At 46.7% G+C, this 15,258-nt stretch overlaps 1 protein-coding gene across 2 annotated transcripts in view; it reads left to right on the top strand.

Moving 5' to 3' along the window:
• The window catches only part of LOC148026366 (protein CHROMATIN REMODELING 35-like), an 83,176-nt gene that overhangs the window by 53,304 nt on the left and 14,614 nt on the right, over positions 1–15,258 (top strand). For both annotated transcript variants that reach the window (XR_015692828.1, XM_087690800.1), the window contains exon 3: positions 1,858–2,010. Coding sequence is in view for 1 of the 2 variants with exons in the window: in XM_087690800.1 (XP_087546926.1) it covers positions 1,858–2,010 (153 nt within the window). In the remaining variant the exon portion in view is untranslated. The remainder of the gene's footprint in view (positions 1–1,857; positions 2,011–15,258) is intronic.

The following is a 15,258-nucleotide window of genomic DNA, read 5'->3' on the forward strand; positions in this document are numbered from 1 at the left end:
TTTCCTCCTAGAAGGGGGAAGTTGTAGGTAGGACAGGAGTGGGGAGGGATACACTATGCAGGGAAGAAGGGAGTGAGCTAAGGCGGGAGGAGCTGAGGGGGGAGGAAAGGAGGTGACTTGAAGCAAGACATGCATGAAGAGCAAGGAGCAATGGTCTGATCAAAGAAGGGGGGTGGGGGGCGGCTTTGTTTCATGAAAAAGTCCTAACAGTGGTAAAAAGGGCCCATTCAGCTACAAAAGAAAGACCTACACGGAAATTGGATTCGCCACACTAGCAATAACAAGGACAATATTGTCCACCTACAATATTTTTATTTTACAATGATGATGATTATTATTTTGGCCCTAGTGGGGGGTTTGTTTTATTTGCCCAGGGGGTCAGCAGGGGGGTGGGATGTTGAAATGACCATCTCTTAGCTACGCACCTATGCATTGAGTGCCCAATGGTGTAAGGGCTCCAATTGAGGAGAAGCAATGATGGGCATTGGACATGTGTTGGGGTTCCAAGTCAGATATTTTAAGGAGTCTAGTCAAGAGACTAGATGGTCAGGAGGGGACATATGTGCATGCAACTTTTGCGTTAAGCTAGAAAGATTAAATGAAAATAGTTGAGTAGAAACTCAAATGCACTTTGTATTAGGTGGTGGGAGTTAGCTGGGGTGTTTCTAGTTTGTGGAGTAAGGAATATTTCCTAGGATGACTAATATATGTGGGCAGTGGAGTTTGAAATTAGTTAATGTCTCATCCAATGCTCAGCAGTAGCAAGTGTGCTGGGAGTTGTGAATGCAGAGAAATATCCTGCTCCATATCTGCTCTCTTCACTTTCTTTTTGGACTCTGCCATGTTGGAAGATCTGCGTCTACCACTAATTTCCAACAGATTCGTCTGGACCAGGGCTGAAGGGTTTGAGATCAGGGAGTGGGTACCATGCGAGCTGGTGGAAGGGTGACCAGGAGGTTCCAGACAATAAATTGCCTATGAATTGGCTCATCCAGCTGGGTATGAGTTGGACTGAGCTTACACTCCTGCTCTGATGATGGCTGAAGAAGATCCTCAAATTTGGTTGAAGCAAAGTGGTCCTCAACATCAGTCGCAGTGCCATGCTTTCTCACCTCATTGAATTTCCATTTAGTTCTGGATTCCAAAGGACTGCAACTAGCTTCTCCAAGGTTCAGGAAATTCCATGATCTCTGGAGAATAAATTAGCATCTTCAAAGACATACTATCATAGATGATCTGTACAAGCATTTAAAGATACACACATAGATGACTTGCACAAAGTGTTTTGGGCCAATCACTGTCAAAACACAGTTTTCCACGCCACACGACACTTGAAAAAGTTCAAGGAGGTATACCTTTTATGTGGATAAGTTGTAAACTTCCTTCTATGTAAAATTTAGATCCTTAGGAGTATGTCAAATAATGCACTAAGATAAACTTATGTCTAATCCAGATAACTATCACAGTGAAATTTGTCCGCAGCTAGCGATTTTCTTTTTTCAGTCTTTGGAACATATCTGTACTAAATATATTTCTATGTGTTTGTTCTCCCTTTTGGTCTAGCATGCAATTGAGGCCAACTACAAGCAGAATGTGAATATCTGGATGAACTGCTTTGTTGAACATGATCAATTTCTAGGATGCTTTCTTCAAAGTAACATCATAATTTGATTAGGCGAGTTTCCCAGAAGTTGGCTTGTACTGTAGCTTGAGGATTGAATATTCAGAATGTAAAGTTATCATTTGGGTTAGCACAATGGTTGTGAATGATTTCTGGTCAAAGTTCCAGGAGGAAGAAACAGGGGGGAGAGGGGAACTCAGGAAGTTGCAGAACATTCACAAATTCTTTTGCTTCAGGAACAGAATAACAATTCTGTAGACTCAGCATTGGATGAAGCTCCGGGCTGTGACCATGATTTTATCTTGAAATATGATGTAGGCCTGGTATGTGCACTATGTGGTCTTGTTGGAAGAGACATTGAGACAATGTTTGACATCGACTGGTGGACAGTAAGTTCATTGGACATTTTCCTTGATTTCAATATGGTGATGCTCAGCATTAAGCAGATAGTGTGAGTTATGCTTACTGTTGTAGGTTTTCTGGAACTTTACTTTGCAAATGGAAACTTTTCACTCCAGAACATGAGATTCTTCTTCAAAACACAAGCATATCTGTTGTAGGTTTTCTGGAACTTTACTTTGCAAATGGAAACTTTTCACTTCAGAACATGAGATTCTTCTTCAAAAATGCTTCATCCCTTCGTGTAACAAGGGTAGCACAAGCGTTCTGATATGCAGAGCAACCACAACTGTTCAAAAACATTGTATTCATAAAGTCCCAGTTGTGAACAGAGTGCACTCCAAGCTGCTCTGGAGGTTGCTTGATTATAATGTAGGCAGACAATGAAGTCCTGGAAAGGTTTACAGAACAAAATTTGAGGAGGATTGAATTACAACAAGGGTAGCCCAAGCAATCTGATATGCAGATCAACCACAACTGTTCAAGATCAATTTATTTCATAAAGTTTGGATTGTGAACAGAATACATTCTAAGCTGCTCTGGAGGTCGCCTGATTACAATGTAGGCAGCACAAGGAAGTCCTGGAAAGGTTCATGAGCAAAAATTGAGGAGGATGGAATTCCTTCATAAAGTTAATTTACCAAAAGTTTGTAGTTTCAACAAGAAATAGACATGTAAGTTACAACATTTGCCTGTAGAATTAAACTGGTTTGACTGTGGTGAAATTCATATGCTGTATGCCACTACTACTTATGCAACTCTCCGAGCCTGCTAAGCTGTTTAGTTTGTTAAGAAGTGCCAGCCTTGTCCATGCATATATGGTGAAAGTGAACACGACAATGAGCAAGAGTGCGTAGTAGTTCTGCACTCAAAACATGCAAGTGCTAGAATGGTAGAATGAAAGTACAATAGGTCTTAAGTAAGTGAGACCTATCCCTAACTTAACTAGAGTTCATTTAACTCTAGAACTAACTATAAAAGTGGTAACACAACTTATTAAAGTAGTTGCGTTCACACTACAAACCAACTAATTAAAACATTGAGCGCTGCCCATACAATTGGCAAATTCTAACACTCCCTTGCAGTGCCGATGTGGCAATCTGAATCACTGTAAGCATGTAGATGCAAGTCTCTTTCCTTGGAAAATAATAATGCATGTGACTGAATACCTTGCAAATATTTGAAAATCCTCTTAACAGCTTGCCATTGTATGGTCTATGGGCTGTGCATATACCTACTCACGTGAGATACTGCATACTAAATGTCAGGGCATGTGAGGGCATGTGTTGTAAAGATAAATAAGATAGCCAACAGCTTGGCTGTAGATTGCAACATTAGATAGCTCTTCACTGGCTCCATAGGAGTGCACATAGGTTTGCAATCTTGTATATTAAACCTATGTAACAACTTATCCACATACAGTGACTTGTTGAGAAATGTACAATCACACCCACTGTGTAGCCTCTTTGTATGGAGCAACAAGGCAAAGGATCACACTATAGATAAACCTTAGACTAGGTCACTTTATGCATGCTTGATTAAAACCACGGTAGTTGGAATACCATAATCCCTTTCCACTCTTTGCCACCTCCCAATACCACTTACTGTAAGCCTATAAAAGTGCTCATCCCCACACTCATTTAATCCTATCACTCTCATTTAGTTGACTTGCATTATACTTCAATAACATCAGTTATTCTCTTTTGTCATTACTTATGGTCCATTATGATTGTCTTTGTGCTCATCAGGGATCCACCCTAGCATGCATCCTCAATATTTTTACACGGTATCAGAGCCATGGCAGTCCTAATCCTTCATTAGGTGCATTAGTTAGGTCATTGGATTAGTTACAGTTTGAGTTTTTGACTTCCATCTCTTTTCTTAATTTCCTCACCTACCTCCATAGCCATCTATCTTATTTGGAGGACCCAAATCTCTCAATCTAGGCAAGATCTCCATAAGCTCTCTTTCCAAGAAACTTGATTCCAGGCATAGTGGCCTGTGACCTCAAATCACAACATTGGTGCTTCCTTACCCTGTCATTGCTTGATTTCCAGCTCGTTGCCTATTTTGTGCCCTTGCCCTAGTTGTACGTTCATTTGGCCGGCATGCAACACGATGCCAATCATTACCATAGGGCATTTAAAGCTTGCCACCTAAGCTACCTCTACACGAGAGATCTCATCTAATGATTGCTACATCAAGTTGCAACAAAGGAAAAACAAGCCGGCTCCATGTCAAAACTATAATCAGCCATAGCCATTAAAGCTCAATCTCATCTCTCTCTTTATTCTCTCACTTCTCTGAGTTCAATCATGACCTTGACACTCAGATCTGCTTCAATACACAGTTCTAAGCCAAGCTATTAGCAAGGAGGGGATTCGACTTGAAGATCAAGCATGAAGAATCAACATCAACCTTCAAGTATAGTATCTCTTGATACTCAAATAGTGTTGACTAATACTAATGCTCTTGTGTCCTTTGACATAATCATTCTCATCCCTCTTACTACTCGAAAATCAGTAATTTGTTGCTACTCCCACCATCAAAATGGTCAAAGATTCACCTTCATGCCGATTCAAAGGTGTCGGGTTCCACACTTGGTAGACACGGATCAAACTCATCCTGATGAAGAAATGCTTGTGGTCAATCACAAGTGGCCAAGAGAAGAAGCCAAGGGAAGCTGCACTCTCAGTAATATATGATGACAAAGCACAAGCTATTATTAAGCTTGAACTCGACGACAACTACATTCATCATGTTGAGATGATTGTGAAACGTCTTCAGCAACATGGGATCGGTTAGAGACCTTGTTTGAAGCACATTCTAAATCCTCCAAATATGGTTTACTTATTGAAATTTTTAGGCTTGAAATAAAGAGCATTACCTCACTTGTAACACATTTAAATCATATGGAAAGCTTGTTAACACAACTTGCAGGAATTAACTTGAAGATGGATGAAGACATTTGCATTGGAGTACTTCTCAAGAGTCTACCACCTGAGTATAATCATGTGTCTACCACACTGATTAACATGCCAAAGCCCAAGCTTGTGGACATGAAAGCCTCTCTTCTTGAAGAGAAAAAGAAGATTAAGAGCAAAGGAGAAGCAAACACCTCAAGAGGAGACCAATAACTCCTCTATGTGAAGGACAAAGGAAAGAATGACATAATTTGTGACTTTTGTAAAAGAACTAGGCATATTGAGAAGTTTTCTCATGCTAGGAAAAGATCTCAAAGAGCATAGATTAGAATAGTCAAAGAAGATGAAGACAACAATGAAGAAGAAGAAGAATGAGACACTCATGAGCAAAAGAATAGGACCTATCAGCCTTTCTTTTGCACCTCATTTTTTGATAGAATTTTTTAGATTTTGTGTGTGTACTTGCCTAACGTTCTTTCTATAAGCTCTTTTACTCCTCATATAACTTGTGCACCATAGCCTCTACACACTTAGTGAGGCCTTGTGTCAGCCTCTAACTTTATATGGTCGATTTTTCCATGTCTGCACTTAGCAAGGTTCTACTCATAATAGCCTTTATATACTTAGTGTTTTTTATGGTTGTGATTGAGGAGGGGTGTTAAAAATGTGCAATCACACCCGCTTTGTAGCCTCTTTGTATGGAACGGCAAGGTCACTTTATGTATGCTTGATTAAAACCACGGTAGCTAGAATACCATGGTCCCCTTTTTTGTACCTTTAGAACATATACTTAGGACGCGTGCATCTCCTACTTTGGCTTCTTATTGCAGCCGTTTGGCTTGTTTGGGCCGTGCTTGCTTGGCCTGACTGACCACTTGCGTCCAGTCCGTCCCTCCGCTAGCGGCTCTGCTCGACTGCTTGCTCGCCAGCGCCACCTGCTCGACTGCCTGCACCGCCCGATTGCCTGGCCGCCAGCTCTTGTCTTGCTTGAGACCGCCCGATTGGGGTCCGCGCCTATCCCATCAAGCTCTGCCCTCTGTGTTAACGATCATCGACCTGCTATGGTGGTTTCGCCCTCTATTTGACGCATGAAAGACCTCCCTAGTCGACCTGCTCCGGTGTCTCCATCCTATGCTACACGTTTATACAACTAGCATTCGCTGCTCCCTCCATCTGCAGAAACATTCCCCCGGTATCACAGCAGCTAGTTTGGTAGCCTTCAGCAGTGACGCCCAATGGAAACCTCTGGTTAGAACGCCGGTGCATTCTACGAGTGCCCCCTAGTCAAACACCTTGTGCGTCATCCTCTCTGAGGAACAACTCCTTTTTGTCCGTGCCACAAAGTTGGAACTGAAAGAAACAACAATCTATGGATAGGTCATAGGACACTCTCCATCCAGGGCTGAGCTTCGAGATTGGCTTCACTCCACGCTACGCTTTGCCACAGCGCAGATTGCAGAGGCAGTTCTCATGGGTGAGGGGATCTTCATGGCTCGACTCACCGTTGTGGATGCAGCCCGTAAGCTAGTGGATAGCTCCGATTATGTCTCCACTAAGGGGGTCATTTACATGGTTCCTTGGTATAGTGGATTCACAGTGGAGGAGTTCGCGCTCCGCAACCGGTTTCCTAGACACCTGGTTACCCTTCTATTCCCTAGACTGGCAGTAGAGTATTGTTAGTTAGTGGAGAACTTTGGTCAGCTTTTCGGCACAGTTCTTTCTCCCTCCTTTGCGGATGCAGTGACAGCCGCAGGAGTCTCGAAGGTACGGGTGGCTGTGAAAGATACAAAGAACATACCTAAGTTTCTTGAGATTGAGGCAAACAGACACTATTTCAAGCAACAGGTTATTGTGACAGCACAACCTGGCCAGTGTCTGCGATGCCATGAATTTGGGCATCACGCAGCAGATTGCATGCGTTTTGGAGCCAAGGCGGCTTAGCCAGCAGAACTACAGGTGAATACTGACAGTTTCACATGGGTCCAGCAACGATAGAGAGGGAGACGGTAGGAGGGGCCTTAGCCAGCCCCTCAGACACAGCCACGGCAGCAGAGAGCAGGAGGGCAAGTGACGGGCCCTTGTCAGACCCCGCAACACCCCCCCACTCGTCCCACCCAGCAGGATCACAGGAGGGCAGGTGACGGGCCCCTGTCAGAACACCCCGCACAACAGCAGAGAGGAAGGCGGCCCCCCCCCCCCCCCCCCATTCCACAGCCTCCCCACTTTGGGGCCACTCGTCTCCCCACACACTTGCCTCATATGTCTGATCCCCCCACTATCCCTTACTCTTCCTCTTCCCCACCTTCTCCCCTGCTGACCAGCCCCCCTTGATCTTCACCTAGTACATGTGTCCCCCCTCCCATTCATTCCCCCCCTTCCAACAGGGGGTGACAAGCCTCACATGCCCATATCTTCTCCTCTCTAGCTGCCTAACAAACCCCCCCCCCCCCCCCCCCCCCCCCCGCACACACACACACAACCACTAGTTCATCTGGTCTAGTCGCTCGTCACACTTTTCCTCGACAGGTGCAATTGCTCCCGAGGAGTTTTTACGAAGTGGTCTATGGTCTTACTTGAGAGTTGTAGAGTGTGGAGAGTTTCCACTACCTTTGGAGGTGAGGATCTTTGTGGTCTGCAAGTCAAGGAGTGGCAAGCTTCATTTACTAGCACCACTGGATGGACCAAACTACACTTTCTTCTGTTAGACCTCTCATTCAAGAGATGACGATCACGCAGATAGAAGAGGAGGATGTGGGCAAGGTTGCAGACCACATCTCCCAGTGGATGGGCGAAGGAGGACTAGCACTTTTTTCCCAGTAGTGGCCAGGGTGCATGATGGAAATTAACTGGTGAGTTGGAGCCAAGGTCCCACATCTGAGCATTATTTTTCGAATCCCTGCGGAGTGGAGTGCACCGATGGATGTGATTGAGTGGCCCCTCACACAGGCTGCCCGCTTCTACCAGTGCAGAGTCACGCCTCTAGCCTGGCTATTAGACGCCCTGGTGGTACTGCTTTGGAGTATCTATTATCCCCATGGTCGCTCCACTGCCACCATGGGGGGAATGGAGTTCACCCTCCAAGCTTGTGGCCAAGCGCATTCGCATGCCCCATAGCTCGTCCTCTTCATCAGTAGCTTCCACACTGAACAGATGCTTGTTCGGCTAGTCACAGGTTTCCCCATGAGTCTACATCTAGCATCGTGGAATGTGAACAACCTCCAGTACAGTGGGGCACGTGGTTCTAGGAAATTGATAGCTTAGCAGGAGTTGCAGTCTGCTCTTGCCGGATGGATCAACATCTTACTTCTTCAAGAGCACAAGCTCCCCCCCCTATGCCCCCCCCCCCCCCCCCCCCCCCAGGCCCATCCGGTAGGGAAGATACTTCTAGGTAGCTCACACACCTACTAGGAGTACTCCATCGATGCCCATCGCAGGAGTGGAAGTGTATGCACCTCTATTGGCCCAAGCCTCACCGTTTGTGTATAAGACCATGGGACGATTGTGGTAGGGAGGGTCCTATGGATTAGACTGGATAAAGGGGACTTGTGCCTTGGAGTCCTCAATGTTTATGCTCCTACTGAGGTTAGGGCATTCACAAGGTTCTGGGTGGAGATCGCAGCAGGACTTCCAGAGGTGGACTCTTGGATTGTTGGAGGAGACTTCAACAACCTGGATGCCTTAGAGGACCAGCAAGGTACAGGCAGAGATTACCAGTGTATGGCAGGGGAGGAGTAGGAGGCATGGGAGGTCTTTATCCTTGCAATAGGAGTACGTGATGCTTGGCTGGACCCAGCTTTCCACAGGAGGGAGAGGTCGTTGGGCTTCTCTTGGGGATACAGGTTGTTGAGCGGAGCTCTTCCGGAGTGGTTGGACTGGTTCTATGTCGGAAAGTGGGGGTGCGCTCGCGGAGGCGAGGTAGGGCAGTTGGCTGGTACCACTTTGTTTGATCACTGCTCGATTCTCCTCACTCTTGATACTCCCGTTGCAGCCCATGACACGCGATCCTGTCGGATCCCAAACTCGATCTATAGGAGGGAGGAGGCAGATTGAGCAACTCTAGACTAGGGAGTGGGCTAGGGTGGACCGGATCATAGAGGAGGTTGCAGAGGCCTTAGCTGAGTCGAGCAGGATTTGCCAAGAGACAGCCCTATAGGCTAGGCAACAGAGTTGGGAGGAGGAGAGAGCACTCCGGCGAGACGTAGCAACCACTTAGAGACTACTGTAGGAGGCACCAGAGGATCCCACTGTCCACATGTAGGAGGTGCGCGCACGGGCAGTCCTCACCGGCCTTGAGGATAGGCGCTCAGATTTTTTCTTCCGTACCTCAACAGCTTTTTGGGTACCGAAGGGGGACATGATGTGCAGGGAATTTTTTTCAGGTGCGTCAGCCTCGCACCTTAGGAGACTAGATTTGCAGCCTTCGTGATCAGTACAGGAGGATTCACTCTAGCCTAGATGAGGTGTTGGAGATTGCCACTGACTTCTACAGATAGCTCTTTCAACAGGAGGTAGTCTTAGCTAGAGTATAGCGATGTAGACAGCAGGTTTGGGATTGGATTCTACCCCTTGTCACAGAGGAGATGGGACATTCCCTCCTAGACCTCTTCATAGAGGAGCTAGCTGAGGCCTTCAATGCAGAGGATGGACAAAAATGCTCGAGAGAGGATGGTCTTTCTAAGGCCTTTTTCACTACATACTGGGAGGTGGTGAAGGACCCCCTTCTACTGGCCTTTTAGGAGATTTTTCGCTTAGGACGGATGTCACGGAGTTTATCAGTAGGTCTTGTTAGTCTCCTCTCCAAAGGGGAAGATCGGTTGGAGCTATCCCAGCGGAGACCGATCACCTTGTTGTTTGTGGCCTATAAGGCCCTGGCCAAGATGATCGGGAGTGGACTCCGCCCCGTGCTTCCAAGCATCATTTATGACACTCAGATAGGTTTTGTCCAGGATAGGAGCATCCTAGACAATGCCTTCACTTTTTTCGAGGCGACGGAGTGAGCTCAACATAGTGGTTAGGGATTGGCAATACTTCTCTTGGACTTCGAGAAGGCCTATGACAGGGTTGAGTGGGACTTCTTAGAGGGTACCATGGTGAGGCTGGGCTTCTCCTAGGCATGCATCTGCGGGGTTTTGGCACTTTACAGATCAGCCACTAGTAGGATTCTCATTGGTGGCAGGAGGGGGGAGGAGTTTGGCTAGAGAGATTTGTCTGGCAAGGCTGCCCTCTTGCCCCATATGTATTCCTACTCTTTGCGGAGGCGATGCCCTATTTCCTCCGCTCATGAGTGAGCAGGCTACATGGCCTGCGACTTCTGGTGAGGGAGGAGACTGAGCTGTTGGTAGTATGCAGATGATACCGTTCTTTATGTAGAGGATGATGAGCTGATGTTGGAGAGAGTGAGACTAACTCTAGAGGTATTTTGCACTACGGCTGGAGCGAAAATCAATTGGCAAAAGTCGGTTGGTTTTCTTACAGATCCGGACTCCAATACGGAGTGGGGTGTCCACGTGGGGTTCAGATGGGTGACAGACTGTCCGATATCTAGGGTTCTAGGTGGGGCTTAACATCGCTCCTGCCCAGTAGTTTCTTCCAGTTCTCGACTCTATTACGTGGAAGCTGACCTACTGAAGCACTGTCTGCCTTTCTTTTGCGGGTCGAGCTGTGGTGGTCAACCAGGTCCTGCTAGCGATGGCTTGGTATATCGCCTCTTGTTGGTGTTTCTCCTTGTCTTGTGTGGTTTAGCTTCGCCGCCTAGTGCAGAATTTTCTCTGAGCTGGCTCAGACTGTTCCAGGGATTCTTGGGCCAAGGTGGCGTGGGTGACCATCATCTAGCATAGGTTTGAGGGAGGGCTTGGAATCATTGACCCAGAGTTCTAGAGCTTGGCTCTCTAGGGCAAGCTAGTGGTCTGTGGTCTCACACCAGGTGGGCAGACCTGGAAGGTCCTTTTGCAGGAGGGTATCCAGGAGTGTAGAACGAGGCTTGGCGGGGGTTGGAGACCATTCTTGGGATGGATCTTCACGCGACTGCCCAGATCACGCCACCCAACTCCTCCTTCTTCCGTAGTTTACTTCGAGTGTGGCAGGGTCTTTGCAAGGCCCTAGTTCAGAGGCCCCTAGGATGCCAGGAGGAGATAGATTGCCAGCTGGTGGTCTGGAATCCCGAGGTCAGAGATCAGGACAGGATACAAATAGGTGAGCGCTCACACATCTAGTGGGCGAGCTAGAAGGCTAGCCTTGCTCGTCCTATCAGTACATTGAGGGAGGTGTATAGGATGGCGGATCAGGAGGTGTTGCAGCGAGCATCGCAATGTTAGCGAGAAGCTGAGCTGAGGAGGAGGGAGATTGACTCAGTGATCCCTTAGGAGTGGTTAGATCCCCCGATCCTAGAGCCGGTGGAGCTTGGGGAGGTGTGGGTTGCTAGATTCTCACTAGGAGGTATCCCCTTATAGGTGGCAGGTAGAGTGGGTGGTGCACGCTGTAGGACTTTCTTTACTATGTAGGATGGGGGGGCGTCTGGTTCTTGGCAGAGAGCAATAGGATGAGGAGATTGTTGTCCTTTCGTGGAGGAGGATTCTGTGAGAGTGCGCAACGGAAGAAGAACACGAACACAGAGGAGGGGAGAGAGACAGCAGAAAATGAAGGAAGAAAATCTGCACTGACTGTAATGAATGCTGAATACACTGAAATGGACTGATCAGTCCCTGCACGCAGCCTGGAGCGTCAGTGAGGGAATCAGATCAGGCTGATGACGATGGCAGCACCAAAGACGGAGGAGAAGGACGTCGGAGTGTGCACCTGCTGAAGAGAGATGACCAGCCAAGTGTGGGAGGCTGGCTATATATAGCCAAAAGAGCCTAAAACTGGCTGACCTGCCCCAGGGGCCCTAAAAATGGGCCGACTGCATTTAATGCAGTCCGACTGCATTAAATGCAGTCGCAAAATGCTGACGTGGCACATCTGGGGCCAAAAAATCCCAAAACAGGGGGACAATGCTTGACAGGTGTGGGCAGCCTGGGAAATGCAGAAATTGCCCTAAAAATGCACATCTGAGTGCTCTAGAATGAGCTACCTCCTCCGTCAAAACAAGTGATAGACAAGTCAGAGCTCCTAATGTCCTCGTCTGACTCAGACTGAGGCTCACATGCAGGAGATGACAAGGCATGACAAACATGACTGCTAACACACCAAAGAAAACTGTGCCGATGCCGAAGAATGACCACCAGAAGGGCCACCAACCACCAGAAGAACCACCAAACTCCAGGAAATTAGGTGGCCTATCACCAGGAGGTGAAAACGCAGCTGTGTAGGGCACAAAATCCGGAGGGAGAGTTGCCAGGCACCAAAACGCAGCCAAGAAGAGAAGCGCCAGCTGGAGATGAGCCGCCAGGAGGGAAGACGACCAGCGTGGATGCAAAACGCAGCCTGTAGTGGAGTCGCCCAGCTGAAGAGAAGGCCGCCCAGCTGAAAACGCAAATAGACAGGGGCTGGTTGATGACATGGCAGCCTCTGGAAGGGGCTGATGCAGCAAACACAAATATATAGACCACCTGGAGGGGCCGCCTGGCTGTTGGAGAGAAGGGGGGGCAGCAACAGATGATAGGTGTGGTGTCTCTCCAGTCGATGAAGACCTCCGTGCTCTCAGTTTGGCGATGATACCATGTGAGAGTGCGCAACGGAAGAAGAACACGAACACAGAGGAGGAGAGAGAGACAGCAGAAAATGAAGGAAGAAAATCTGCACTGACTGTAATGAATGCTGAATACACTGAAATGGACTGATCAGTCCCTGCACGCAGCCCGGAGCGTCAGTGAGGGAATCAGATCAGGCTGATGACGATGGCAGCACCAAAGACGGAGGAGAAGGACGTCGGAGTGTGCACCTGCTGAAGAGAGATGATCAGCCAAGTGTGGGAGGCTGGCTATATATAGCCAAAAGAGCCTAAAACTGGCCGACCTGCCCCAAGGGCCCTAAAAATGGGCCGACTGCATTTAATGCAGTCCGACTGCATTTAATGGACTGCATTAAATGCAGTTGCAAAATGATGACGTGGCACATCTGGGGCCAAAAAATCCCGAAACAGGGGGACAATGCCTGGCAGGTGTGGGCAGCCTGGGAAATGCAGAAACTGCCCTAAAAATGCACATCTGAGTGCTCTAGAATGAGCTACCTCCTCCGTCAAAACAAGTGATAGACAAGTCAGAGCTCCTAATGTCCTCGTCTGACTCAGACTGAGGCTCACAGGCAGGAGATGACAAGGCATGACAAACATGACTGCTAACAGATTCATGTGGTCAGACTCTAGGGGAAGACCTCACGATTGGACCCTTATATGCCCTGGGAGGAGTTTCGAGAGTGGCGCTTTTGGATATGGGAGAGTAGGCCACTTGATGAGTTGGAGCGGGATGCATGAATACATTAGACTTAGCCTTTAGCCCATACACCCATATATACCTTAAGTAGTTATCAATAAATGTAACAAAATAAAGGTGACTCCTAAGTGTATATGTCCTCATGGGACCATAATAATGGCATTTTGCCTTCTTTTAGACTTATTTGAGTCTTGAACAACCTTGTTCTAGCATCACCCTATTGCCAATTTTGTGCAATTTGCTTAGCTTTACCCTTGTCTTTAAACTTGGAGAGTATAGCCACGTCACTGGAATGCAATGCAACATTTTTTTGAGTTTGCTTCTCTTGCAACAAGAGGCTCTCCAACTCCACAAAAGTAAGGGGATTTGCATCCCCCCACCCCCACCCCCCCCCCCCCCCCCCCACACACACACACACACACACACACAAACAATAACATCAAAGAGGTGTGAAATTCACGATATGACTCTAGAAGAGAGTTTAGTGTGATGTTCACGAATTTGGCATTTAGAATAATCTTATTAACATTAAGCAGTTGCTGATGCAAATCCTATATATGAGTAAGGGGATTTGTCATGCTATCACCCTTATCCATGTTTACATTTGCCAACTCTCTATTGCAAAGATAGGAGATCTTGGCCTCATTGCAGATAGCCAACATATGCTCAAGTATGTCCAGTGCTGATTTTGAGGTCTTGCAAGACCAAATATATGGAATGATGGTCCTTTTTATTGACAATGCTATCAAGGAAAGTGCATGAGTATTCTTGGAATCCCATTTTGTTTGATTCTCTGTAGGAGGGAGAGGCGGCGGCAGCAGCAACACCAACAACCTGTTCTCGAGCTTGACGCAGAGGTGTTTTAGGTGTGAGATCTCCTGGTTGCTGCAAGTCACGTTTAGCATAGTCCCACAAGTCGTTTGCAACAAGAAGGTTGCAGATCATAAGACGCATAGTTGGAGCCATCAAGCTTGTTCTCCTGAGTGAGGACACCAAGGGTGCTCCTCTGATCATTGTTTCCCTGACGTGCCATGCTATTAGGAATGAGCAAAAATCTATAGCTAAATATGTCAATGTTGAAGTATAGTGCGTGTTCTCTTAAGAGTTAAAAATCCCTTGGGATTATTAAACAAGTGCTAGATTGTCACACAAATGCCAAAGTGTGCACAATGCCACCTGAATCAACACTTAGCCACAAGAATAACAACAATGCATTGCTGTATACTGTTGTAATATACATGTCTTGTAATGCGTGTCCACAAAATTACATATTCCAATAATTTAATTCCGATTCTTACCAAAATTTTTGAAATTTTCCATAATTTACCGGTCAATCTAATAGTAGAAAGCAACAATTGAACACTGTTGTAGCATTGATTTCTTGCCTTGGAATGCGTGCAGAAAAAAGCCCTAGATTTCGTTGCAAAACTTGAAGGATATTGAATAAATTTGTACCTGATAGTTTGAATTTTTATAGAAATGTCTATGAGAATGCGCAATGGAAAGGAATGGAAACATAGAGACAAAGGAACAAGGAGAGACAACAAGAAAAGAGGAATGAAAATTGCACTAAAGAAGAAGGAATGCGAATACAAATGGGAAAGTGGAAGGAGACTGATCAGTCCCTCTGCACGCAGCCCACAATGTTAGTGAGGGCACCGGATCAAGCTGATGATGATGGCACCATCAAAGATGGAAGGAGTTGATGGAGTTGGAGTGTGCATTCTCCTAGGAAATGCATACAAAATTGCGACTAGAGGACAAAATGCACTAAGAGGCAATAAATTTAGTGCTTTAGAATGAGCTATCTTCTATGCCAAAACAAGTGATACACAGGCCGGAGCTCCTAAAGTCCTTGTTTGACTCAGATTGAGGCTCATCGGTAGGAGATGATAAGGCATGGCAAAAATGATTGCTAATACCCCCTCTTAGATCCTAGATGTGA

Source organism: Lygodium microphyllum, chromosome 13 (assembly GCF_053477565.2).
Source record: "Lygodium microphyllum isolate KBCC chromosome 13, Lygodium_microphyllum_v1.1.10, whole genome shotgun sequence".
In the NCBI taxonomy this organism is placed as follows: Eukaryota; Viridiplantae; Streptophyta; class Polypodiopsida; order Schizaeales; family Lygodiaceae; genus Lygodium; species Lygodium microphyllum.